The following is a 27,401-nucleotide window of genomic DNA, read 5'->3' as shown; positions in this document are numbered from 1 at the left end:
GGCTTTAAGTTCGGTGAATGCCGTCTCGCATTCCTTTGTCCACTCGAATTTTTTACCTTTTGGTATCGTCTGGAAAAAGTGATATAATCGGTTTGATACCGCTGGAAAAAATCTTGACAAGGCGGCTACTCTCCCTGCTTGTTGTTGTACTTCCTTTATTATTTTTGGACTTGCCATATTAAGTATTGCCTCACATTTATCAGGATTTGCTTCGATTCCCCGTGAAGTCAGCATGAAACCAAGGAACTTGCCTCCTTGTACCCCAAAAGCGCATTTCTCTGGATTGAGTCTCATGTTATATGCTCGGATCTAACTGAATATTTCTTTGAGGTCTTCACAGTGCGATCTTTTTTGTGTGTTCTTGGTGACCATATCGTCCATGTAGATTTCCATATTCCGACCTATCTATTGATGGAATACCTTATCCGTTAGTCGCTGATATGTTGCACCTGCATTCTTTAGACCAAATGGCATTACTCTATAACAAAAATTCTCATGTTCAGTTATGAAAGCTGTTTTACTCTGGTCTTCTGGATGCATAAGGATCTGGTTGTAACCAGAGTATGCATCCATGAAGCTTAAGCTTTTAAATCCTGACACATTATCTACCAGTTTGTCGATACATGGCAGTGGGTAGGCATCTTTCGGACATGCCTTGTTGAGGTTTGTAAAGTCGACGCACATGCGCCATTTACCTGAATTTTTTCTTACCATTACCACGTTCGAGAGCCACGTGGTGAAGCGAATTTCCTTGATGAAGTCGGCACTAAGTAACTTCTTAGTTTTTTCTAGCTCTGCCTTTGCTTTTTCCGCCCCGAGATTCCTCTTCTTTTGAGCTATAGGTCGGATTGTTCTGTCGATGGTGAGCTTGTGGCAAATGATGTTTGGGTCTATTCCTGGCATATTTGTCGGGGTCCAGGCAAATAGATCGGCGTTGTCTTGTAGTACATTTATAAGCTCCAATTGTTCTTGTCCTTGAAAGGCTCGGCCGATGTAGGTGAATTGTTCTGGTTTCGATGTTAGGGGAACTTTTTGGAGCTCGTCCGCTAGTTGAGGTCTTTCTTGGGTGTCCTCTCGAGGGTCGAGCTCTGCTAGGGTTAGTACTTCGTTCGTGCTGTGGATGGCCTTGACCTCTTGTTGGTTTTTTTGTCTTGTGCCGATGTTTTTCAGGCTTGCATTGTAACACTGCCGAGCTTGTTGGCGGTCCGAGTAGAGTGTTGCTATCTTGCCGTCCTGTGCTTGAAACTTAACACATAAATGTAAGGTAGACACTACTGCCCTGAACATGTTCAAAGCAGGTCTTCCGAGGATAATATTGTAAGGACTGGGACAGTCGACTATAAGATATTGGATATCAATGGTCTGTGATAATGGGGTATCCCCCATTGTCGTTTTTAGCCATATATAGCCTTTAATTGGGACCCTTTCTCCGGAGAACCCTACCAGTTCTCTGGATGAAGGTTGCATGGTTCTTTTAGAAAGTTTCATTTTTTGGAATGTAGAATAAAAAAAGTACGTCTGCGCTACTACTTGGGTCCAAAAGGACTTTTCTTACCAATAGTTATCCTGTTTGGATGAAAATCACCACTGGATCGTCTAAGTTCGGGATGGCCAAAGACATGTCTGCCTGGCTGAAAGTGATTTTGAGACCGGTTGTATTTTTGTTGCTTGGTGGTACTGTTCCTTCGATTGCCAGCATTGCTCGGTAGCTTCGTTTGCGTGCCGAGTTTGTTTTGCCTCCCCCGGTAAATCCTCCGGATATGCAGTTTATGATCCCTTTTGGTGGATTAGGGTTAGACCATCTATTGTCGTCTTTTCCTTCCAAAGTTTGTCGGCGCTCTTCTCGGTTTTGAATGTCTTCCTTATTTCTGCTTCCTTCAACATACTTGTCCAAGAGGCCTTGCCGGGCTAACCTCTCTAGTAAGTCTTTGGCGATCACACATTCGTCCGTCGTGTGCCCATACTTCTGATGGAAAGCACAGTGTTTGCTTTTGTCTACAAATCCTTGATCCTGGTAACTTCCTGCTCGGGCTGGAGGTTTTATTATTTTGGCGTTGAAGATCTCTTTGATTATTTTTCTTTCTTTGTGTTGAATCTGGTGTAATTGTCAAATTTTGGGCTGAGCTTGAATGGCTTTCTTGGTTCCTTGTTGTTTTGCGATCTTATGGCCTTATCTTCTTCAATCTCCATTTGTCCGGCTGCTCTTTCTCGGAACTCCTCCAGTGTCTTCGGTTTAGTCACCGCGATTGTCTCCCGGAACTTACTAGGTCTAAGGCCGACCTTAAGGGCGTGCAGGTGGACAGCTGGGTCCAGATCTGGTATTTCCATGGTTCCTTCAGCAAATCTGGTCATGTACTCCTTTAAGCTTTCGTGTTGTCCTTGCCGGATGGTACCAAGGTAATCCGATCCGTGTACGTATATCCTTGAAGCTGCGAAGTAGTCGATGAAGGACCTTGCCACCTCTTCAAATGAAGAGATCGATCCTGCAGACAACTTAGAAAATCAAAGTAATGTAGCACCATCAAAATAAGTAGGAAAGGCTCGACAGAGTACAGGTTCATTGTTAGCGCCATTAAAAAACATCATGGATTGGAATTTTTTAACATGAGCACGAGGGTCACCAATCCCCTTATACGGCTCAAGAGTAGTGGGTAGCACGAAATTTTTTGGCATCTGGAAGCTGGTGATCTCTTTAAAGAATGGGTTGTCCAAGGTCAGCTTCTCTTTTGGCGGATTGAGGCATAATGGATTGGTATTGCCTTGAGTTGAGCCTTTGGAGTTTCCTTCCTCATGCTTTCCGGCATTGTTGTTGACGGTAAGTTTGGCTATCCTTCGAACTTTTGCTTGAAGTTCAACAATTTGAGCTAAGAGCTCTGCTTGCGTGGGTTGATGAACCCCATTTTCAGCCATGGTTGAGGATCGGAGATCCTGTAAAAGAAAAGAAATAAAAAACTAGGTAAAAAAAAATAGTGGGGTTAGATGAGTTTGTTCGGGCCCCACGGTGGGCGCCAAATGTTCCGTCCGAGTCCAACCGAAGTATAAGGCTCCTTTCGCGACTGCTCGGTCTTGGGATAAGTTATACGTCGTCTTGGAGAGGGTGGTGGAAAACCTCGGCAATACGAAACACGGCGGCGGGAGCACCTGCAAAAAGCACTCCGACGCTCAAGTCAGTGCAAGATAATAAGAGAATAATGTGAATGAGATAATGAAATGTATTTTATAACCCGTCTTCTTCTGGGTTACTTGGTTTGTTTATATAGGCGAGTTGAGTGTTATCCTTTCATCGTTAGTTCCGATTTTTGTGGTCGTGAGGTGAGTGCCGTTATTGTTAACGGACTAGAGATGGTGTTTTGACTTGCTTTCAAGTTGTGTTGAATTCTCTTGCATTGATATCTCCGCCTTTTTTGGTCGGTTAGGATCTATACCACGTTTTAGGGTACACATCAGGAATAAAGAAAGGATTAAAGAAAAGAATTGACAAAATCAAACATTGACCTAGACGGCACAAAATTTCTGTTTTGGAAAAAATTCTAGTAGAGCAAGTTGAAGGAGTATGTACTCCTTACATCATTTAACCATCTTTAATATTTGACGGTGATGATGTTTTAAGACCCAAAAATAAAAAAATTCAATTTAATATTTTTGTAGATTTTTTAAATGAGAAATTTAAGGTGAATGATATTTTTTTAACATTTATTTTACATTTAAATTAATATGAATTAATTCTATATTTTTTTCTATTAAAATATTTTTCTTTAACATTCTTTTTCTAATATGCTTTTCACATAATGTTAAATAGAGTTAAACCCAAAATGGTTTCTGAGATTGGCATCATGCACTAAAATCGTCCCTGAGATTGAAAAAATGCACCATATTAGTCCCTGACCTATTTTTCATTAACGACGTGATGACATGGCATGATGACGTGGACTGTAAGTGACATATGGATGGTTGTGACACGTGTCACAATGTTATTTGGCCACGTGTCCGTTTGTGCCACGTATCGCAACAGTATTTGTTCACGTGTTATCTATTATGTCATCGTTGTATATGCACCAAATTAGTCCTTCACTTTGCATTAAGTGACTCATTTTAGTCCCTGAAATTGAATGTCGTGCACCAAACTAGTCCCTTCACCAATTTTTCTCATTTTTTTTAAATTTAAAATTTTAATATTTTGGATACACTAATTCCAATTCTATTTTTTCATATATCGTTTAAATACAAGTACTTTCATAAAAAATTTTAAGATTTTACTTTTTAGCTTTAATTATATATTTTTTTAATAATTTAACATTGGTAAATTTATAATATATAAGTATGTTATTAAAAAAAATAATTATATAATTGATTAGACACATTTTTTTCATTAAAAAATATGTGTTTTTGACAATAAATTAATAATTAAAATAAACATTTTTTTCTTATAAAATACACGTTTTCGTTATGTGTAAATGAGCTAGATTGAAGCCACTTCAAACACCCTCACTACCATCTTTGACCTCTGCAGTCTAGAAGAAAGAGGTCGGAGATGATAATGAGGGAGGGAAGCTTGAAATGCCTTCACGTCAACTCCAAGACGGCGGTTATTAAGGGTATCCGCAAGAAAAAAATATTTTATAAAAGTATTGAAAGAGGTCGGAGATGGTAGTGAAGGTGCTTGAAAAGCCTTCACGTCAACTCTAAGTTAGCGGTTAGGGTATTCGCAAGAGAAAAAATATTTTATAAAAATACTTTTATTTGAAGAACATGTGAAAAAATAGAATTGAAATTAATGCATTCAAAAATATTGAGAATTTTGAATTTATAGAAAAAAATGAGAAAAAACTAGTGAAGGGACTAATTTGGTGCACGACATTCAATTTCAGGGACTAAAATGAGTCACTTAATGCAAAGTGAGGGACTAATTTGGTGCATATACAACGATGACATAATAGATAACACGTGGACGAATACTGTTGCGACACGTGGCACAAACGGACACGTGGCCAAAAAACATTGTGACACGTGGCACAACCATCCACGTTAGCATGCCACGTGTCACTGGTCACCAAATCATCATACGATTACACGTGGCCAAATTATGAAGTGACACGTGTCACTTACAGTCCACATCATCATGCCATGTCATCACGTCGTTAATGGAAAATAGGTCAGGGACTAATATGGTGCACTTTTTTCAATCTTGGTGCAATTGGAATCTCAGAGACGATTTTAGTGGACGACACCAATCTTAGGGACCATTTTGGGATTTTTTTTTGTGTCTAAACAAGGAAAGAAACAAAGCAAAAACTATCCTAAATCCGAGCGGATGATTCGTTGGAGATCAACACCAGGCTCAGACCAAATAACATGATTAGAGTTACTCTTGGCACCATATTTATCCATCCAATCCGCAGCTCTATTTGCTTCTCGGGACACCCATTCAACGTGAACAAGCTAAGGACGAGATAAAAGCTCCTGAATCTTGTGAACCAAATATGTTACTTCAGATGAATACCCACTTGTAAGCTCATGCATGATGGGCAGAATGTCAAGGCAATCCGTTTCACATATAATATCCCTCAAACCGCAATCCCAAGCTAAAACTAGCCCCCTCCAAGCAGCAAATAATTCACATCTGATTATAGACCAAAGGAGAATGCTTCCAGAGCAGCCCGAGATCCAATCTCCCTTAGAATCTCTAATAATACACCCAAATCCCGCTAAATTTGAATCCATTTTGGGGTTTAACTCTGTTAAATACTATACAATTAATAGTAAACTAAAATACAAATTAGTATCAAAATAAATAAATAAATATAAATGAATCATTAAATAACTATTATAGTGGACAGTGTTGCTTAATTATGCATTGCTAATAAGCATGTAAACAAGTATAGTTAAGGTAAGAAAAAAAGAGAGGATGAGGGTTTTATAAGGGCAGAGAGACAGAGTGCAGCGCGGTGGAGAAAAATGGCTGAAACCAACGCAATGGCAAGCACGGCGGTGGACAAAACCGAGGACCAACTCCGCCACGAGATCGGCGAGCTTCTTCGCCAACAGCGCGAGGTCACTCTCACTCACTCACTCACTCTTTCTTTCTACATCTACATTTCTATTATGTGTTCTTCAGTTTTTGTTCTCTTTTTGAAAACTGTAGATTACGGAAAGGCTTCGAGATCCTCGAGGCCTTCGCAGAGGCGCTGCTGCTCCCCGCAACTTCTCTTCCAACGGAATTCGCCAACGACCTTTTCTTCGACCGGTTTGTTTCTTTTCTGATTAGGGTTCTCCATGCCTTTAGGCTTTAGTAATCAGCATTCAATGTAGGATATTCATTCTTCTATGTTTGTTATTCAGGGAGATAGGAATCACTCCGAAGATCAACCCCCTCCCAAACGTCGTCTATCATCTGCTGTCGTTAAGGTACCATTTCATGCATAATCTCTATGCATTTTTTATCTATTGAAGTTCACTCCTTGATAGAGGGTTATGGCAACATAGGAGCATGCTATTGACTAATTATTATTCATTTGGGAATGAAGGTGGATGGTGGGGAGTTGACTGAAGATGCTGAGACTAAGGTGGATGGTGGGAGTGGAACTGCTTCTGAAGGCCACAGTGATAGGAAGCCTTTTAATTCTCATCAAAGTGGATGGTCTAGGAGAGATGATCAAAGAATTTCAAAGGTGGTGAATGCAAATGTATTGCCTTCTTCCATCAGTGTTTGGTTTAAGGTTGTAAATATAATGCTTTATCATTTTTTGTTCATGTAAGGCTTCTGAGATTCCTACTACAGAACATGTACCAAGGCTATTGCCGAAGAACGAGGATCCAAGCTTGGTTAATAGAAATAAAAGAATGCTGGGACAGCTTTTGGGAACTCTGGAGGTATGTTAAGACTAGTTACTTTGTTTTGCTTTTAGAAGCAATGGAAATAGAATGTTATAATCTATAAAGTCTGGATTTACTGAATACATTTTAGCTTTCTCTCATTGATAGGTTCTCTTGATGTTTCTGTCTACATGTTTACTGCTACTTCTTCTATTCTTACAAGTTATTTTTCTTCTCTTCTATAAGCAGGTTCCTTTGATTTCATAACTATTGCTAGCGCTTACTTGGTTTCTATATTTTTATATGTTGTTTTTGGTATGAACTGTTCCAGAAATTCAGAAAGGAAGACAAGCAACTCTCAGGAACAGAGGCATATATGCGAAGATCTAATTCTTTGCAAAGAGTAAGTTAATGTCTAGTCACTATAGCCACCAACTCTCATTCTCCCAATATACTTAGATACTCTTAAATAATGGTCCAAACTCCAATCAACTCACCATGCAAGTATGCATAACACTTATAGATAATAGACTTACGTTCATTGCCATAGGCTAGGTGAAAATTGAATAATTGATGGAATATTGATTAGACTAGGGTGAAATGTGTCGTTTTAAACTAAAGATGAATGTGGTGAAGTGCAATGTTCCCTGTTTGTTATGATGCTTGCATGTTACGTGAGCACCTCCATGTCAAGCACTGAATTAGCTTGAATTTATAACTCATCCAACCCACCCCTTTTGGTTTTTTTCATTGTATTATCTAAGACCTCATACAATAATATTCATTGAAATTCTTTCCTAGGCTGAGCAAAGAGCACGGGAGGAAAGTGAAAGGCTTAGGAAAGAAGAGCGTGAACAGATAGCTGAAAAATGGAGGAGAGACTTGGTTGGTTTTCAGTTTAAAGTAGTGTGTTCTGTGTATTTATCCACACTAACACTTTCATCAATTTCCCCTTTTTGATTTTACTCTTCTTATTTTTATTTTCAGACTCTTAGGGCACGTGTGGCTGCTAAGACAGAAGAAAAAAGATTGGAGTTGCTATTTCTTCGATGGAGTGAGCATCATAAAAGACTAAGCAATTTTATAAGGTTATTTTTTATTTTCAGATATTTTATGACAAATCTTGAAGTAACACTAACCATTGAAGACGTGAAGCTTCTCATGACAAATCTTTTTTGTTACTTCATGCCTTAATATCTGATATCATATCATGTTATGTGATGCTTTGCAGGTTATTTTTAATTTTGGTCCAAGTGTCCATATTCACATTTTATTGAGACGAAGATAAGTTTCTGTTCATGTGCTTTGTAGTTTTGAAGCAAGTTGAGGACCAGATGTTTCCTGCTAATTGCAGGATTTTAGGTAGACATATGAATTTTTCTTTGATCATTTTTGGCTTTTCTTTGATTGAATGTGGCATGCATTTTTCCAGGACTAAAGCAGAGCCTCCAATATACTATTTGCCTAACAAGCCCTTGGAGGAAGACACTGAGTCAATTGAGAAACGCAAAGAAGAGGTTTGATCTTTTGAACTTGAGGAAACAGGGTGTCGAACTTACAACCCCCCCCCCCCCCTTTTTTTCTTTTTTCTTTTTTTTTTTTTGTGTTAAGTCTTCATATTGTATATATTTTGAATTTTGACAATTATGAATATCACAGTGTAGCATTAAGCCACCCAAATCTTAATTGAATCTCAAAACATATAATTAATATTTTATTCATGTGATATCTTTCTTTTAAATTTGCAGGATTTCTTAGCATGGAAGAATGTTAGAAGAGAGGAAGTCTCTGAGTATCAGAAACAGATTGGGGAGCAGTATCTTGCCAATGTTGAGAAGGAGCTACAGAGATGGCAGAATGCAAGGAATGCAAAGAAAGCAAACAATGATCAGAATTTGCAGGAGACTATGGACAAAGAACTGGACACACATAGGCTTGAGCATGGTCCCAAGAAAAGAAAGATCCCAGGCGGAAGCACTAATGACGATGACGATGATGTGGAAGATATAAATGTTGGAGAGGATGACATGATGGACGACGAATTAGAGGATGATTCTGGGAGAAGGGTTGAGGAAACAATTGAAACAGAAGCGGATAACAACAATGCAGATTCTGCAGCTGATGCCGAAAATGTTGAGAAGCAGTAATGGCTGTCCAGGGCTGTCTACTTTAGAGGATTCTGAGATATTCGTGTTTAGTAGTAATTTTTTTCTTAGCTATGTATTAGAAAACTTGTTGCCTTTGTGTTTTCTGTATTCAAATTAACTTTGTTCACATGTTTTTGCAGTATGTTTGGGATTGTTCTCTTTAGCATCAAACTTAGCATACAGAACTTCAAAATTAATGATGTATTTAATGTATTGGAAATTTAAATATATTTATTTTATATTGTGTGCTAATTAGTTACTGATTAGTCCCATGTCCCTCACTATTGGTACTTGGTAATTGTCATATTACCTTCACACGTGCCCTGTAAATATGCAAGCAGCTGTCTTAAGAAAGAAGGCATTTGCAATTGGGATAGCAGATACTAGCCTCTTTTGATTGCATATGAGAAAAAAATAAAATAAAATACAAACATTATTGGTAATTTAGGATATTATCCAATCAAGTGCCGAGCAATTCTGCTTTTTAGAACACACAAAAGAGAGAACTTTCCAACGAGGTTCGAGACAATAAAGAACTCCAAGGAAGTTTCCAACCCTCTAGTTTCAAATGAGCGTACCAAGCTGGTAACTGTCGTTTAATGGATACTTTACGTGTTATTTATCTTCTACCATTTTATTTGATAATCTCAATCTGCTACATGGCTCCATCATTTTTCTTTTTTCGGTGAGATGAGAAAGAATAGCCAGAAAAGTGTTTGATTAAAAGACTCTAAATTTTTTGCTTCACTTTCACATTCACAACCTACTTGCCATTTAATTGGTAATAACTGGATGCATTGTTGCATTATTTATAACTTTGGTTAAAGTGATATCTCTATTGTGTAGTGCAGAAAAACTAATGTGGTAACGCTTTTGTTCAAGCATTTAAAATGAGTTGTTTTAACGTTATTTAATCAAAGGTTTGATGACAAAAATATTCTCTTTTTGATGCATCCATTCTCATTTTGTTTGTGGGTCGTTAGTATAAAATAAACATCCATGTTTGATGTTCCAATCATTAGCATTTAGCAGCTGCGCTGCGCTAATTTGGATCTGCCTAATCCTTGTTGATTCATGGTACGTATAAAAAGGTTGGACAATGAATAGGTAAGGAATCTACTGAAGGGTTTTCTTAATGCGAAAGAAACAAGAGATGTGGTTGACTGGTTGGGTCTACTACAGTACTACTCACTATGTCTTGAATCGATGGAGTTGGCTTTTTCAGTTAATAATGTGACCCACATGGGGGAACTTTGATCTTCGTGAGTGTGTTTTGAGAATGCTATATTTTAGAGGTATTTAAATTTTATTTATTTAACCTTTTTTGTTAAAATAATTTATTTGCATATTTTGATAGTTAGTCAGTTAGGGTTGTTCCTTCAATTTTTGCATAGAAAGAGAATGATACGTTTTATGACTTATGAGTGCCAAATTTTGTTTTTCACTTTTTTGATGTTATATATTTGTAGGTTCTGCCACCGTAGAATACGAATATACGTTACGATACGTTACCTTGGATTGGAGGGAGAACCAATAAAAGGCTTTAAAAAAGAAAGCATAAGAAGCCCAGTTTCATATTTTAGCCCAAAATGCTTGGCCCCGGCAAATCTGAAGAATCTTGGCTCCGGCATTTGTCCCGGTTTTTGCATAGAGGTCTCAGATTCGAACCTCTTCTCATGTAACTTGAAAAAGAAAAATTATGAAAACTTTTAATAGGGTAGGAGCAACCGAATTAGCATCAAAGCTCAACAACCAAAACTGAAGTAGCATTATCTATAAACTACAGTAGCATTATTTGGTCGAAGAAAATTGTTGTTGTTGTGTTTCCTAATTCCAACGTGATTCAATGGTTTTTTCAATTTCAAGTAAGATATGTTGTTCATAAGAAGAAACATGAACTTTTCTAATTTATTGTAGTAGTTACTAGTTACTAATCAACATCCATCCTCACCATGTTTTCCATAATGTCATCATCATCAACATAACCATCATTGTTATTATTATTTTATTTTATTTTTATTTATCCATTCCATAGTTCACTAATTACTTTGTCTACCAAAACAACTAGCAACCAAAAAATTAAAAAGTGTGAGTCCATCGTCATCGTCATCAAAAGGCAAGCCACCCTCATTTGTCATTCCCTCACTTACACACACACTCTCTCTCTCTCTCTCTCTCTGAGTCAAGACACAGACACGCACTGTAACAACAAACCCAAGACGACAATATAGCGAGAGAGAGAGAGAGAGAGATAAAGATAGGAAAATGAGCAATAGAGCGAACCCAGCATACCAAAATGGAGAGCAGAGAGGAAGACAGGAAGAAGCAGCAGCTTCATCATCATCGTATGCAAACGGTTACAATCAGAGCCGTCCATACTTCTACCCAACAACACCCGCACGCTCTTCTTCCGCAGCATCTCTCAAAGGATGCTGCTGCTGCCTCTTCCTTCTCTTCTCATTCATCGCCCTCTTGGTCCTCGCCGTCGTCCTCGTCGTCCTCCTCGCCGTCAAACCCAAGAAGCCACAGTTCGATCTACAGCAGGTAGGTGTACAGTACGTGGGCATAACGCCGTCCGCCGTGGCCGACCCAACCACCACGGCCGCCTCATTCTCACTCACCATCAGGCTCCTCTTCACCGCCGTCAACCCCAACAAGGTAGGGATCAAGTACGGCGAGTCCAGGTTCACCGTTATGTACCGTGGAATCCCATTGGGGAGAGCCTCTGTTCCGGGCTTCTACCAGGATGCTCACAGCGTAAGGTCAGTTGTGGCCACCATCGCCGTTGATCGGGTTAATCTTCTTCAGGCTGACGCCGCTAATTTGATGCGTGACGCCTCGCTCAACGACCGAGTGGAGCTCCGAATTCTGGGTGACGTTGGTGCCAAGATCCGAGTCATGAACTTCGATACCCCTGGTGTTCAGGTGCCTAATTTCTTATGCCCATTCCCTTTTTCTCTTCCAATTTTTCCATTTTTCCTACTCGGTAGTTCACGAATCTTGCCATGCTTGCCTCTAGTTACAGCTTACCGTTTATAATACAACTTTCCCAATTTAGCTTCGCTTTTTTTCGTTTCTTTACCTTTTTTGTTTTTGGCTTATGGATTAAGATTCCTTGTTGGTGGTTTCGATTTTAATTCTTAAATGTGATTGTAGTTTAGGGAGAGATGGAGAGAGAATGAGAGTGGCGGAGGCCGGAGGGGAAGAGGGACGGTGGTGTAGCTACGAATTCCACTACCCTCTGCCTTTTTCTTTATTTCTCTCTTCTTTTTTTCCTTCTTTTAAAAATCTTGCTAACATGCGCTGATGAGGACGTGGGTGGTGGCTTGGTGTTTCAGAAATCTAGTTGGTAATTACTAATTAGTACCACATTGGCCACCATGATAACGTGCGCCGAAAGTTATTTTGTATCAGTTATCGGTTTATATAAACTATGGTATCATATTATTTAACGAGCTAATTTGTATTTTATAGGGGTACCAACACTTGACCACTTCTTCTCTTGTATAGCTTTATGCCTTCTTAAACTTCTATCTCGTCTGATTTGATGCTTTTTTCTGTTGGGTGTGTAAATCTCTGCAGTTTCTGCCTAACACCATTGCATCATATGCACATGTATTTCCCTCTTTTGTTTTATTACTATTTAAATTTTTGGGTGATTTAATTACACATATTTTTTGGTACATCTTTCGGGCTATACTCCTTTAGTCATTTTCCACTTTTGATCTTGGTTGCGCTCCTTTTGGTCTTTGGCTTCATCTTCAATTTATGTACCTCTTTGTCACTGTGTGCCCATGGCTCTTCTTGGTTAATGGAATATTTCTAATGTGTGGGGTTTCTGCCTCTTATCTTTTCTTTTTTTTCTTTATCCTTTATAGTTTTACATGGCCACTCATGGCTTAATCCAACCATTAAAATGCTGCACTCATGTATTCCTCACTATCAATTCTATTTATCTTACAGAAAAATCAATTATTTTTATTTATAATTGTTTAAGTATAGTTTAAAACTTTTTGAGCCATTGATTCTGCCGTGGTGAGACATTGTATTGTATTTTATTTATTGATATAGTAAAATAGAACAATTTGTATGATAAGATTATTTAAAATTACATTTATTTATAGATGGAGCATAATTCACCCAAGTGCTTTTTCAAATATGCAATTATTTTCTCTAGTAGTAGTTACTAACTTACTATCCTTTATCAATGTGCTGCTTTAATGGGGGTAGAATGGGAATGAATTCAGGATGCAAAAGTTACTGTAGATTTTGCCATTGGAAAAACTTATTGTTACTTAGGGCCCTACTTTGGCCAGTAACAATATGATTAGAAAGAGTAAAGAAAATGATAAAATTATTAGGCCCCACCAAAGTTGAACCTAAGTCGCCGGATTCAGAGTCCATAGTACCAACAACTGATCATGGATTATGGTGTCTGTCAGTTGATGCTCAATAATGTTCATTTTAACATTTGTTCCAATGCCAAGGATGTAATTTTTAGTGGCTACTTAAAATAAGATTTTTTCCTGTAAAGATAATAGTTAAGATATTAACATGTAGAAGGTTATCAAGTGTATCGGGAATACCAGTGTTCTAGTTGTTTTAACCGTTGATCTGAATTATAAAAAATATATATAATATATATTAATTAAAATCAACGGTTAAAACAACTGGAATACCGGTATTTTCGGATACACCTAATAACTTTTCTAACAGTATTATATTAAATAGTTTAATTAAATATGTCAAATCATTTAATAAATTATTATTATTATTTTTACATAAAGACAACTATATATAAATAGTTACCTTGTCTCTTCCACTATGGTCATGATGTTAGATGCTACAATATACTAAGCATTATAAATTAGTTTAAAAAATCAATCTAGAATCATAGAGCATACAAATGTCAAAGTGTATGTTGGCATTTGTTTTCTTTTTAGGCCAAGAAAAGTATTGAGCATGTGACTCTCCGGGTTGTGGTGGGGCACATGGCATGGCATGGGATAGATTGTGTTCACATTTTAACTCCTTCCCAATTCTTATTAACATTGTTCAAATCATATGTTTGTGGGTAACAATAATAAGACTCCCAAGTCAAAAAATTTCGTCACTTTATCTGGGTAATAACAATCATTTGGTTGATGATGTTGAACTGAACTGCACAGGTGTCGGTGGATTGTGCAATAGCGATCAGTCCAAGAAAGCAATCTCTGACTTACAAGCAGTGTGGATTCGATGGATTGAGTGTTTAATGATTAATGAGGAGGTATCATTCACTTGTTGATGCTACTAATTAATGTCTCTCATTTCTTTAAGTAATCTAAGTAAAGAAATGAGGATGGGAAAGTAAAGGCATTGGATTTGGAGGAGTGAGTTTAGAATAGAAGAGAATGGTTATCAATTGATCACAAGGAAGTTGCTAAATTGCAAGGCCAGCCATCTTTTTCATTTTTTTTTTTACTCTCAAAAAGAATTTTGCAGAAATTATTTAATTTAATTGGTTACTTCAGTCAGAAGACAACAAAAACAAGTTGCAAACTGTAATCTGTAAAGTAAATCCAATGAGTGGGTGAGAGGTATTTATGTTCTTCTCCCTCCCTTTTTTCTGCTCAACTATATATATTTGTTCCGTTTGATTATTATTGAGAGGTATCTATTAACAATTAATATATAGTTGTGCTCCATTAAAATTCAAGCTTGTTTTGTTGAGTCTCAATTTCGAGAAAAATGAAAATTAGAAGGCATGAAGCTAGCTTATTTAGACATGGTGATCAACCTGTTTATCGTTTTCATTTATAGTCATCGTTCCCTTTTTAAAATGAGACTATAATATGCAAAAAGAGTTTTTTTTTTTTTTTTTGTGACTTAAATAAATTAAAAAAAAAAAAAAAAAATTAAAGAAATTACTTAAATAAGAGGACAGTCTTGTTTAAGACTACTTTTAAACTCTTCTCAAGGAGAAGGAAGTTCTACATGATGAAGTTGTCATCGCTATCTTTATCAATTCTCTTATAATCAAACTAAAGTCAACATGCCAATTCCAATGCATGATATCCCTTATTTTGAGCACCAACAAATTAATAAACCCAAAATCATGTTAGTGATTAGTAATAAAATTAAATACTTCTACACAATCCATCTCACAAATAACATCTCGTTGACCCATATCCTAAGCTAAGAGATATCCTCTCTAAATAACAAACAATTCTCTTTTAAGAATTTTATTACTCTCAATAATCTCCTTAATATGCAAAAAGAGTTAGTTAAATATGACGATAGTAATAATAAATAAATAAAGCTCAAGATCTTTTAAAGTAAAAAAATTAGTAAAATAATAAAGTAATTCCAAAATTAAGATAATAAATTATACTTTTCAATAAATTTATAAAATCAATAGCGATTAATAATTCATTTTACTAACTTTTTTGTTTTAGAAGATTTAAATTCAATAAATAAATAAAACAAAGCAATGTTTAGTTGGCTAGGTGATTTGAAAACAAACCCTAACGAAACTTGAATGTTCTAAGGAATAAGGTATTGAGCAATTTCACTACTATGATTGGATACCAAGGCATAAACACGGAATGTTATTTTTTAATTAGTTAAATTTATTTAAATATCAATTAAAATATCACTTTACTGTTGATTTAATTATACTATTTTATCATAAAATAATATATTCTACTTCATTTAAAAATTTACCTTATTACTATCACATAGTATTTATAATTGCATTTAGACTTAGTTGTCCACTTCTCCGTTTCATGAAATTTTCCATTCTTTTCAAATTAAGTTTCTTTTATCCTTTCTAGAGAGATCATTTTGGTACAATAAGCATTAGATTTTTTCAATTAACTTGACAACGGAAAAATAACATTGGGAAAATTTGTGTGTGTGGAATGTTAAGCATATTAATTTATGTGTTAATATAATATTGGATGACAACTTAAAAAAAATTCAAATAGTATGTGCAAATTAATCCTTCGTTTTTTTTTTTTTATGACTAAACGGAAAAGAAAAAAAAAATAGAGACAAAATCAAATTAATTGATTTAAATAAACCTATAATCAATCTACCAAAAAGTAAAATAAACTAAATAATCATATTGTATAAATTTTTTTTTTTTGGACAACTCCTAATTTTAAGTATTACATCACAAATTTTCAATTCTTATCACCACTTGGCATTGCTAATATTTACATCCGAATGTAGCATATTAAGAGACATGCTTTTTTTTTTTTGGACGTGTAGAGACATGCTAATGTATCAATGTATCATCTAGTTGGATCCATTTCATATCGCACAAAAATTTAGAAACATGAACGATATCAGTATACATGTTGGGCCTTGTATTGGGCCTGATTTGGGACCAATACTCAGGAGCCTAGGAGGTGTTAGCCAGTCCAAAAAAAAAAAAAGGAGGCGTTAGCAGTTAGCAGGGATGATAGTGGAGCTGTAAAGCTGAGGAGTGAGTGAGTTGCAGAGAGAAAAAAGAGAGGCATGGATTTGTCCAGGGTGAGAGAGTTGTTGGAATCCAAATCGTACGACAAGGTAGCCGATCTCTGCGACAATCTTATGCTTCAGGTATTTCCGATCATCCCTTTCTCTTTCTCTTTCTCTTTGTTTGATTTGCGTTGTTAGGGTTTTGATTTTGGTTGCTGAATGTTCAGGTTGCTTCCGACGGCATTGCTTATCACGACGACTGGCCCTACTCCATTCATCTTCTCGCTCACATTTATGTTCATGACATGTAATTCCATCATATTCCTTATTATTATTACTATTTTGAATATGTTTTGAGCAACGATCATATTATATGTCGGTGTAACTTTGGATGTGTTTCTCCAGATTCAGAAGTTGGAAATAGTAGTTTCGCCCGAGCATCTGTTATCCGTTTTTACTTTTTTAGGGTTTTGTTTTTCGATTATATAGAAGATTTGAGCTGTAATCACTTTTTTGGAAGGTTGAAACACACTTACCCTTTATTTTTCTGGATTATTGCTTTTCAATTGTGTTGTTCTTTCAATTGCCATTTTGGTGAGAGCTTGGCTCGGTTGTGTTTCTTTGTTGTCCTGATATTTGTTGTTGTAATGTCACAGCAATAGTGCTCGCTTCCTTTGGAAATCGATACCTTCTTCAGTCAAAGAAGGCCAGCCTGAAGTCACCGCGGTATGGAAAATTGGTCAACGCCTTTGGTTACGCGACTATGCTGGAGTGCACGAGGCAATCCGTGGCTATGAATGGAGCCAGGACCTCCAAGGACTAGTTGCTGCTTTCTCAGGCAAGCTTTTACTATCTTTCCCCTCTTTGAAATAGAGTATCTGAATTATCTTGAAACTCTTGTATTTTCACTACAATAAGGGCTTAATTCTATTCAGATTTGGATTTCTTCTTCACAATCTATGTATTTAAATACTAAATAGTGTCTGTGATTGAAGCTATTATCATAATCATATTCTCTTGCACTATGGAATGCTAGATGCATTTTTGTTAACGTTACTTGTTAACTTGGTGAATGTCAGTATTATATTACCGTCATCAAGCAACTAATTTGGTCATTTTTTGTGTGGGAAAATCAATTAAAGGGAGGATTTGTTATTCATTAATCATTCTATCTTTATCAAGTACTATTGATTGATGAAGCATCATAAGTTATATTTAGTTATTTACATATGCCTTACTTTAGTATATCATGAGAAATTGATTGGCTAATGTTAGCATTAGTACAATTGAAACAAAATTGATTTTGGTTTAATCTTGTTAATACCAAGAAGTATACATTAACTACCAATAATTATTTGCAGAACTTTACACAAAGAAGATGTTTCAGCTGCTTCTCTCTGCTTATTCAACAATAAGCATTCAAGATACTGCTTCATTTTTGGGAATGAATGAGGATGATGCTACAAACTGTAAGTATTTTGTCTATGTTTTGATTAAATTACAAGTCTACTTTTTAGTGCCAATGCTTCTGAATCAATTTGGTTGGTTGACCTTCTCAAACTGTTTTCTACTATACTTAAACAAACACAAGTTGTAGGTAGGCTATATCATATTAGAACTATCAACAATATGGTTGAAGTCCATGACAAAAAAAATTATTACATATGTTGATTAGTTTTACTGCTAAGGATGGTCATGATAATTTGCTTATCATAATCAATGAGCTATCCATGAAACATGAAGTTTAGCTGGCTTTTCTATGTTCTATCAGCTATCTCTTCTTCCCTACTCTATTATTATTGTTGAGTTTCCCCCTCTCATTTTCTGGTTATAAAATTGCAGATGTATTACAGCATGGTTGGACTGTGGACCCTGCATCGCAAATGTTTACTGTGAAGAAGCAACCTATTGTGACAGAGCAGAAACTTGATCCTAGTAAATTACAGCGGCTGACAGAATATGTCTTCCATCTAGAGCATTGAAGCCTTTAATCTTGTGAAGAAATAGAAGATAGAAAATTACGACATATTTTATCAACGCAGTTCTCGATTTAACCGATCATAGGTGTTTTTCTCGAATGTAAAGATCTTGTCGATAATTTTGGTGAACAAGGTTGAACATGTACACTTAATTCATCAATAGGGATTTTCAAGAACCGCCTTTTTTTTTTTTTTTTTTTTTCAAGAATAAGAATGATTCATATTAGACATGCTTTTGAATTGAAATCGAGAGACGATAAACTAGACCCAGGCAAAATTAGACCCTTTTTCATAGGAGGTTGATGCTAATATTATTCATTTGCTACTATTGTTTGGATTCCTACCCTTTTTCCGTTTTGGACGGAATATTCATATTTCACGTTAAAGAACTGAGACATTATTTGATAAAATTAACAAGGAGCATAATTATATTGACATTATTGATTTGGCTGACATATAGTCTGCATTTGGAGATGTGAATTCATTACGATTTATGTAGACCGATACACACACCGTGTTTGCAATTGAGGTTCAAATCTTCTAATGGTAGAATATCCTCGAAAATCAGTCTATAACCCGAATAAGAAAGAGACGATAATTAAGAGAACAAAGGCTGGCTCTCAAATTCCTCAATTCGACAGTTGGGAGTAGGGACCGTAAAAACCAGAACCTTATATGCAGTGCCCAAATTTTGTTTGACTAAATACTCATTCCTACTCTGATCTGCAAGAAGAGATTAGGCTAACTAACAATCTTGGTTTGATAATATGTTTATTATATATATCATATCTACACAAATCCCATGAAACTTATAATCTAATATAGCAACGACGATTATGAACATTTTAACGGAAAATTGTAGTCCATGTAACCTATAGCATAATAGAAACTAGTCAAAATACATTAATAATGTAACTTTATAAACATGATGTTGTTGTTGGCTTCAACCGCAGCTTCTGCAGGTACATAAACATGTGAAAGAGGCTGTGTAGTGCTATATAATTCATCAACGTAGCGATACCTCTTATTCCTTCTCCTTAAGCTTTCATCTTCTTCTATGTCCGCCAACACATCCTCTATTTCCATGCTGAAGGATGACACGGACACCTCATCAACCGCTTTCCATTCCTGCACGCTGTTGCCGTAGCTGCAGCTATTGTTGCTGCTGATGCTATGGTGCTGTTGATCTTCTTCTTCTTCTTCTTCTTCTTCTTCTTCGGTGGTGGTGGTAGTGGTGATGGTGTGGTTCTTGATGTACGTGAGAATCCACGCTGCTTCAACTTGGGTTAGGGTACTATTGTTCCCCTTCTGGGTTTCGTTGTTTTCGCATTCCATTGACGAGAGAAGAGAGAGAAAGAGGACCACATATATCGTCCTCTCTTACATATATAGGTAGGGTCTCTTCGCTACGCTTAATTACACTTATATCTCTCTAATATAATTATTTATATGTGACTGTTTTTTTCTTTTGTTAGTTATTCTCTTTTACTTTTACTTTTTCTAATTCCTTATTCAATTTAATATAATAGAATGGAATACCATCTATGTACATGGGTCTCTCCATCAAAAATCAATGCTTTGTATGTTGGAGCCACACGTTAACGTGTTGCCTTCTAAACGTTCCCTTGGCGCAACTTATCTGATACTGAACTACTAATCCTTCGTTGATAAGGACTCTCTGTGGCTTCTTTATTAAGGATACCAAAATTTGAGGTTTCAAAATACAAATATTGATTCGTTTTATATACCAATAACAGAATAAAAGAACTATTTTTCGTCTCCTTCTTATCCTTATTAATTTGTTTGGGTCTAGTCATGTGCTTTTGGTCCAGGATTCAGGATTCTTTAAGTCTTTGCTGTGAGCTAGTGACCAATATTAGCTAACGAGAGAGACAGGTTATAATTTCAATTTCTTTTATTCCATACTGTCCTTAGGAGATAGTTCCAACAAAAATTTTCCCATGAAAAATTAGCATTTTTTTCTGTATAAATAATATATAAAATAAATTATTACTTCTACTCATAAAAATTTGAAATATGATAAATTAGGAATAAATAACTAATTTTGTACTTACAAAAAAGGAATAAATTAACGTTCTACCAATAAAAATTTTAAAATTCTAACAAATCTACTTACGTTTACAAGAAAATTATTTTTCATAAATATAAAGTCAATTTTATTCATCCAAAAATAAATTTTCTAGCATTTTATATTACATGAATAAAAATTGTAATTTATTCGTGTTTAAATAAAAAACAATGATTATTAATGATCCATATATAGTCTATACAGCTATTATACTTGTAATTTTTTACAATCCGTACCGAAATAAATTTAAAACTCAAATCTTTTATAATATTTCAGTTAACAGTTGATGTTTTCAGCATCACATTACAATGATCCATTCGTGTAAGTAAGTTATAAGTAAGTAACATTCCAATAATTCAATGCTTTGAACTATTCAAATCTTGGGATTTATTTTTTAGAGAAAAAAGACAGGCAAAATTTGTTGTGTTGAGACTTTAAAATTAACACTTAATACTTATTATTTGGAACACTCAATAATTGATGTAGGCATATACGTACTCTTTCTAGTTTCTACTTTCATAAAAACAAGGAGCCAGACCCTGGTACTATGCTCGAATATATATACATATATAGCAAAAAGATAATGTTTTTCCCACTCCATCATCTTTGAATCCTTCTTTGTTAATGCTTATGCCAACAAGTAAAGGGAAGCTACTTCCACGCAATAGATATGTAATTAATTGGAAGGAGGAGGAGAAAATCATAACAAACCAGGCTTATGCATCATGTATGATATATAATAATAAGGATTTTATTGCATAATATTATAACAAAGAAGAGAGCAAGCTTTCTGAATAAGGTTTCCCACAATGAACTTTTATGGACATGCCATGTGCTGGGGCTTGGAAGAAGGAACGATGTCAAATTTAAGGGAGAGAGGAGGAATGGCAAAGTTACTAGTTACTACTGCTTTGAACCATTTTCCTTCTTTGATGAAAGAAGGAGGCTTAGCCATCTAAAATTGGTTCATGGATTAATGTGGACCACATCTGTTTTGTCCTTCTTCAAACAGGAATAGAAACTTCTCTAACCTTATCAGGCAGGTAACCAAGTCAACCTCTTCCAAATGCAGCACTTGCCACTCATTAGAAAAAGTTGTGGACATAGTGTTTAGTAATATATGCTATTGTATCTGAACACCTATTATTTATCCACATTCATTTTCTCCCTAGCTTGGAGTATCATTCAAAGTGTGATCAGTGATTACATTATTATTCTGTATGTGCTTAATGATCCTGATTGCATCCATTATTGGTACCTAGTGTGGGCCAAAATAATTCAGTTCTTGATAGCTACATAAGCCTAAGACTGACTAAATAATTTTCATCTGAAAGTTTCCAAATGAAAAGTCATTCCCCACACTTTTCTGTGATGAACACAGAGATGAAATAGTAGTCTCACGTGACAAGAGCTGTTCTTAGAGTAGACAATGATGTACCACTTGAAAATGCTACATCAGAGAACTTAATAACTATGATAATAAATTAATAATGGTAGTGGTAATCAATTTTCCATGTATTGAGCAAGTAAGATTATTCATTGACAGCAAGCATGTCACAATTACAACATATTTCTTCAGTTGGGATGATCTTAACAAACAAGTACCACTGGAATTTACAAGTGTAAGTGCTACAAAAATGAATGTTTCTAGGGAAAGAAACAAAGAAACAGAGAGAAGAAACACAAAAGTTGCATTGAAGGTCACTCACTCTGTGCAAGATTCTAGGAAGCGTAACACTGCATGATGCGAGGCTGATCAGCATTATCCATGGGACCACTCCCTTCTAAGTCACAATTTCTGGTGATGTTTTCGTCTAATAACGTATTCTTCGGCATTTCTACTACTCCTTCCAATTCACCACCCCAACTTTCCACAACCGAAACACTAGGTTTCTCTTCAATCGGCGCGTCTGAAAACCCTTCCGGTGGATATATCGGAGTCGCAACCACCGGCGTCATGACGGGAGCAATATCAAGACTCGTAGGAGAGTCAGCTGCAGGTCCGGGAAGTGGAGCATTAATCCTTCCCATTACTGGAGAAGTAGGCGGAGGAGCTCGCCTACTGACGGCGTTGGGTGCAGGCGCTGGAACTTCAACCGGAGGATGATGTCGCCGCTGGTCCGTGATGTTGAACGAAATCCCCTTCGGCACCGGACGCGCAGGAGGAGAATTAGGAGCAAGAAACGTTCTTTTGTCCGGCCTGTTAGGATTATTTCTCCACCGGCGACCGGAGGAAGCAACCGGAGGAACCCCCACGGGCCCCCGTTCCTGAGAAGGAGGTACCACCGGCGGCGGAGAAGGGGGAACAGAGGAAACACCAGAGACAGCGTTCGAGCGGAGGCTTAGGATCCCGGAGAGGCCGTGAACGGCGACGTATCGGCCGTAAAAGAGGCCGGGGAAGGCGATCTCAACGCCGCCGACGGAGATGCCGAAGGCATAGGCGGGGCTGCGAGTGACCTCGAGGCGGCGCTTGGAGAGGAGAGTGGGGAGGCCGTAGCCTTCAGGGAGGCGGCGGAGCTCGGTGACGGAGAGGCGGCGAGGTACGACGTGGAATCGGAGTGTATCTGTGTAAGACGACGCCGTTTGCGTCATATCGAGGGCAAAAAGGGAAGCATCGGTTGGCGCGAAAAACGTGAAGGTGTTGCGCGCATGGCTGTTAGTTCTTGTGCTGTTTCCTTCTTCTTCTTCTTCTTCTTCTTGCCGTCTCTGATTCTGGTAAGCAAAAATGTCGAATTGCAGATCAGAGGTCACGATTGCGTTGCAGAAGAGGTCGTACCCTCGCTCCCGTAGACTCTCCAGCATTGAATCGAACTCTATGCTCGGAATGCAGCTCACGGCGTTCATCAGCAAGGTTACGATGCACATCACGGTGAATGGACGGAGGGTCCACGCCATTGACGGAGATTCTCCAAGATTCTTCTCAAGAGTCAAGAATACCAATGCTTTGGTGCTCGTTGCTTTCGCGGCTTTTTTTTTCCTTTAACGTTTACAAATGAAAATTCGCTCTCGATCTCCGAACTGCTTTTATTACCAAATTGCCATACACCTTACATCCCAAGGCCCAATAGGCCCGTTTATGGGTGATGGTTTTCTACATTGTCCATAAAGAAGTAAACCAAATCCTGACCCAAAAATAAAAAGAATTAACCAAAAACTGAAAAGACGAGAAATGTAAAATAAAAACACAAAAAATACAGCAATTATTCCAATAAATAATTGGTGGTCGATTTTACATTTTTACTCTACAAATAAATTGAGTGGATAAGGACATTTTATATACGATCAAAATGAGTGTGTTGGAGAAGTAACAGTATGCGTAAATCTTTCGATCCCATAATATATGCGCCCTTGTATGATCACTTTCTCGCGGGAAGTCGGCAACATTGGTACTTTTCAAACAGTTGATTAAAAAACAATAATTAAATAGCAAGAGAGAGTGACATTTCAAGCAGGGCATTGAATTTAGGTGGATCTTGTAAAATATGTAAGCTAGATTTTATTGTTGTGCTTGTTAAAAAAGTTGTTATGATCCGATCCTAACCAAAAGTGTATGTGGACATTTGTGTTGTTTATATATGATATATGATTGAAAACGTTAGGCCATTTGTTTTGACATAAAGTTTTATGCGCGCTAAGACATACAGTTCCTAGAATCAGCCACGGATTCTTGACGAAAGTAAAATTGGGCCCCTCAAAGCAAACGTGAGAACCAAAGAAACTAGAAAGTATTAAGCAAAATTGGAATCAGCGGTAGAATATGCTTCCTCAAAAGATTCGAATCCGAAGTAAGTTCAGGAAGTTATAGAATCTATACTAGAGGTGGTGTGTGTATGTGTGGTGTGTGTTGTGATTTGTGAATGTATGAGTGACTGAAAGGGTGCTATACGCACATATTGATTTGCTTTGCTTAAAACATAGACAGAAGTATTGGTGTAATGAAAAGGAAACGGAGGAAGGAGAAAACAAGAAGAGTTAAACTGTAACAATGAAAAAGACTAATGCAAAAGGACAAGAAATGGAATGTGATTATATTGCCGTAATTGGACGGCTTCACTATTCAACACACATATGTCAATGTTGTCAACAAAACGACAATATACAAGCTGCAATCCTTTTGAAATACCGCTACGAGAAACTATAGTCTATAACAAAAGATTATAATATAAGGTGAATTTTATTGTAATTGTTATTTGGTGTTTAAGTTTTGTCTAATTTATTATCTATAATAAATTTAAATATTTTTATTTTTATATATTTTTAATTTAATATTAATTTTTAATTCTTTTTAACAAATTAGATACTATTTTTAAATACTATAATAATGATCATAATATAATATATAAAAAAATTATTTATATACTAAAATTAGTTATTATATATTTTTATATAAATATATATAATTTAATTTATTTTTAATATATATTTTATATTTAATAATATTATATATTAATAATTAATTTTAATAATTTTTTTTTGTCAAGTGGCCAATTTTAAACATTACATCCATACTTCACACACTCACACAACACACTCACATTCACATACACTACATGAGTACATCTCAAGTGAAATTTAAACTCAAATGCAGCTTGCAAAAGGCACATAAGTATGTCATCTGTGCTAGGCCTCCGCTGCATACGGCCACTTACATTAATGTAGCATACATAGTGTTGAGATCAATATCATGAATCATGATCTGATTTGGGAGGGCAATCACTTTTAAAAGCGCGTTCTTTTGTGTCCGGGCGGCGCAGCCGAAACGGGTAAAATGGAAACCTTATGTGTCAAACGAACCCATATTGTGACATATTAGAGAATCATTAAGAATTTGTTATTTTTTATTATTAATTAATTATTAATATTTATAAATATAAAATAAAATAAATTATTAAATTGAAAAATTAAATTTAAAATTGTTCATACTTTGACTCAAATTATAAGCCAGGTCCAAAAAGTGTACAAAAAAGTCCAAAAGACATTCATTGTACAACTGGCCTCTTAAGAGGTCGGATAATAGCGTTACAGATGACAACTCTCTCGAAGGAGTTGTAACTTCCCCTAATATCTCTCATCCATCTCTAGAAAAGAGATCTCAACAACTCTAAGATAAAGGGACGGTTATCCATTACCAGAAGTGGAACTATTCCAACGGTGGTTGTTGGCTCATTTCCTATAAATATGCTGGCACACTCAGGTATACTCAAGTTCTAATATATAAAAAACCTGCTTAACCCCTTGCTGATTTAGGCATTGGAGTGTCTTGCAAGTACCACCCTCCACCTTTTCAAACACACAACTCGGACGGTGGTTCTCTAACCCAGGACAAGTCGGAGACCACTGCATTGAACGCTTGGGCCTCGCATACAAGCCCAAACATCATCCGGTTTCAGGTAACACTCGACATATTGGCGCCGTTGCCGGGGACCTGGAATCCAACACTCCATGGCAGACGATCAGTATAAAGACGGACGTATAGCGTTTGAATCAGATCAAGAATACCAAGACATGGTCAACAACGACCAAGGTCTAGTGATACCTCCTCCAAGAACGGAGGAACCACATGGTGAAGGCCCTTCCGGTGACCCACACCAGAGGAGAATCCCATCCGAGGTTTGTCTCCCCGAAGCGGAAGAACAACCTCACAGCACCGACTTCATGGGATTACTGCATGTGCATCATGGTCAACTTAAACAATTGGAGCAGAAATTAGTGCGACAGCGCGAAGCAGAGAAGAGCTTGAGGAAGGAGATCAAACGGCAAAGAGAGCTAGAAAAAAAGCTCTCAAAGCTAGAATTCAATCTTCCAAACAAGAATTCTCGTACGGCTCGGAAAGATTCCCCATTGGGGGGAGAAGATCCTTTCACTGAGGATATCATGTGGGCAAGAGTTCCTAGAAACTTTAAAAGCCCCGACATGAATCTATACGATGGGACAACTGACCCGAAGCACCACCTCAGCAATTTTAAAAGTCAGATATATTTGGCCGACGCCTCGGATGCTACTCGCTGCAAGGCCTTCCCTACAACTTTAACAAAAGCGGCCATGAAGTGGTTTGACAGCCTGCCCCTAGATCGGTCACCAGTTTCGACGACCTCGCGCACAAGTTCTTTACACGATTTTCAATTCAAAAAGACAAGGTCAAACATGCACCCAGCCTACCCGAAGTGAATTAAGAGATCAGAGAACCCCTAAGAGACTACATGGAGAGGTTCAACAAAGCATGCTTGGAAATCCAAGACTTGCCTACTGAGGCGGTAATAATGGAATTAGTCAATGGTCTCTGAGAAGGACCCTTCTCCCAGTCTATCTCAAAAAGACACCTGACTTCTTTAAACGATGTACAAAAGCGAGCTGAAAAATACATCAATATGGAAGAAAACGCCAAGCTACGAGAGCCGAGTTGGCGACTTGGGCACCCTCATCAGTCAAAAGAAAAAGAGGAGCCCAAGAAGAAAGAAGAAGTAGGATCCAACAAGCCCAGAAGGTACCATAATTATACTCCGTTACGAGTTTCTCTCGTGGACGTCTACAGAAAAATTTGTCACACCGAGAAGCTCCCTCCCCCGCGCCAAATAAAAAACCAAAAGGGTGGAAGCCGTAATGAGTATTGTGAGTACCATAAGCTGTACGAGCATTCAACGAATGATTGTTATGACCTAAAAAATGTGATAGAGAAACTGGCCAAGAAAATTCGGTTAGACAGATATCTCATGGAAAAGTCGGACAATCATGAAAAAAGGAAAAGAGATGACAAAGACGTCAACCGAAGAGGTCCTCCCTCGTAGACTCCAGAACGACACGTTCACATGATATCGAGAGGATTCGCGGGAGGGGGCTAACCAAGTCATCTCGGAAGAGACATTTAAAAGAAATCTACCAAGTCGGGAATAACGGACCCGATCTCCCGACCATCTCTTTCACCAAAGA

At 37.0% G+C, this 27,401-nt stretch overlaps 5 protein-coding genes across 5 annotated transcripts; 3 read left to right on the top strand and 2 right to left on the bottom strand.

The window, feature by feature from the left end:
* Positions 1-405: 405 nt before the first annotated feature.
* Positions 406-1,386, bottom strand: LOC107620104 (uncharacterized). The gene has a single exon (XM_088488882.1). It carries the CDS (start codon positions 1,384-1,386, stop codon positions 406-408), a length of 981 nt encoding a protein of 326 aa, XP_088345008.1.
* Positions 1,387-5,828: 4,442 nt separating this feature from the next.
* LOC107623538 (uncharacterized) lies at positions 5,829-9,212 on the top strand. The gene is made up of 10 exons (XM_016325858.3): positions 5,829-6,051; positions 6,143-6,244; positions 6,340-6,405; positions 6,525-6,668; positions 6,757-6,870; positions 7,145-7,216; positions 7,615-7,698; positions 7,801-7,901; positions 8,246-8,330; positions 8,562-9,212. The coding sequence occupies exons 1-10, from the start codon at positions 5,956-5,958 to the stop codon at positions 8,958-8,960; spliced, it is 1,263 nt and encodes a 420-aa protein (XP_016181344.1). The 5' UTR covers positions 5,829-5,955; the 3' UTR covers positions 8,961-9,212.
* Positions 9,213-10,918: 1,706 nt separating this feature from the next.
* LOC107623936 (uncharacterized) lies at positions 10,919-14,632 on the top strand. Its single transcript, XM_016326344.3, has 2 exons — positions 10,919-11,885; positions 14,129-14,632. The coding sequence occupies exons 1-2, from the start codon at positions 11,226-11,228 to the stop codon at positions 14,213-14,215; spliced, it is 747 nt and encodes a 248-aa protein (XP_016181830.1). The 5' UTR covers positions 10,919-11,225; the 3' UTR covers positions 14,216-14,632.
* Positions 14,633-16,248: 1,616 nt separating this feature from the next.
* Positions 16,249-18,561, top strand: COP9 (COP9 signalosome, subunit CSN8). Its single transcript, XM_016326772.3, has 5 exons — positions 16,249-16,547; positions 16,634-16,713; positions 17,063-17,244; positions 17,768-17,875; positions 18,249-18,561. The coding sequence occupies exons 1-5, from the start codon at positions 16,464-16,466 to the stop codon at positions 18,386-18,388; spliced, it is 594 nt and encodes a 197-aa protein (XP_016182258.1). The 5' UTR covers positions 16,249-16,463; the 3' UTR covers positions 18,389-18,561.
* Positions 18,562-21,998: 3,437 nt separating this feature from the next.
* On the bottom strand, positions 21,999-23,589 carry LOC107620103 (uncharacterized). Its single transcript, XM_016322319.3, has one exon. The coding sequence runs from the start codon at positions 23,367-23,369 to the stop codon at positions 22,197-22,199; it is 1,173 nt and encodes a 390-aa protein (XP_016177805.1). The 5' UTR covers positions 23,370-23,589; the 3' UTR covers positions 21,999-22,196.
* Positions 23,590-27,401: the final 3,812 nt, after the last annotated feature.

This window comes from Arachis ipaensis, chromosome B10, assembly GCF_059453495.1.
Source record: "Arachis ipaensis isolate K30076 ecotype BB chromosome B10, ASM5945349v1, whole genome shotgun sequence".
NCBI classification, from domain to species: Eukaryota; Viridiplantae; Streptophyta; class Magnoliopsida; order Fabales; family Fabaceae; genus Arachis; species Arachis ipaensis.
The sequence above is the reverse complement of the archived record's forward strand: the minus strand, read 5'-3'. Positions and strand labels throughout refer to the sequence as shown.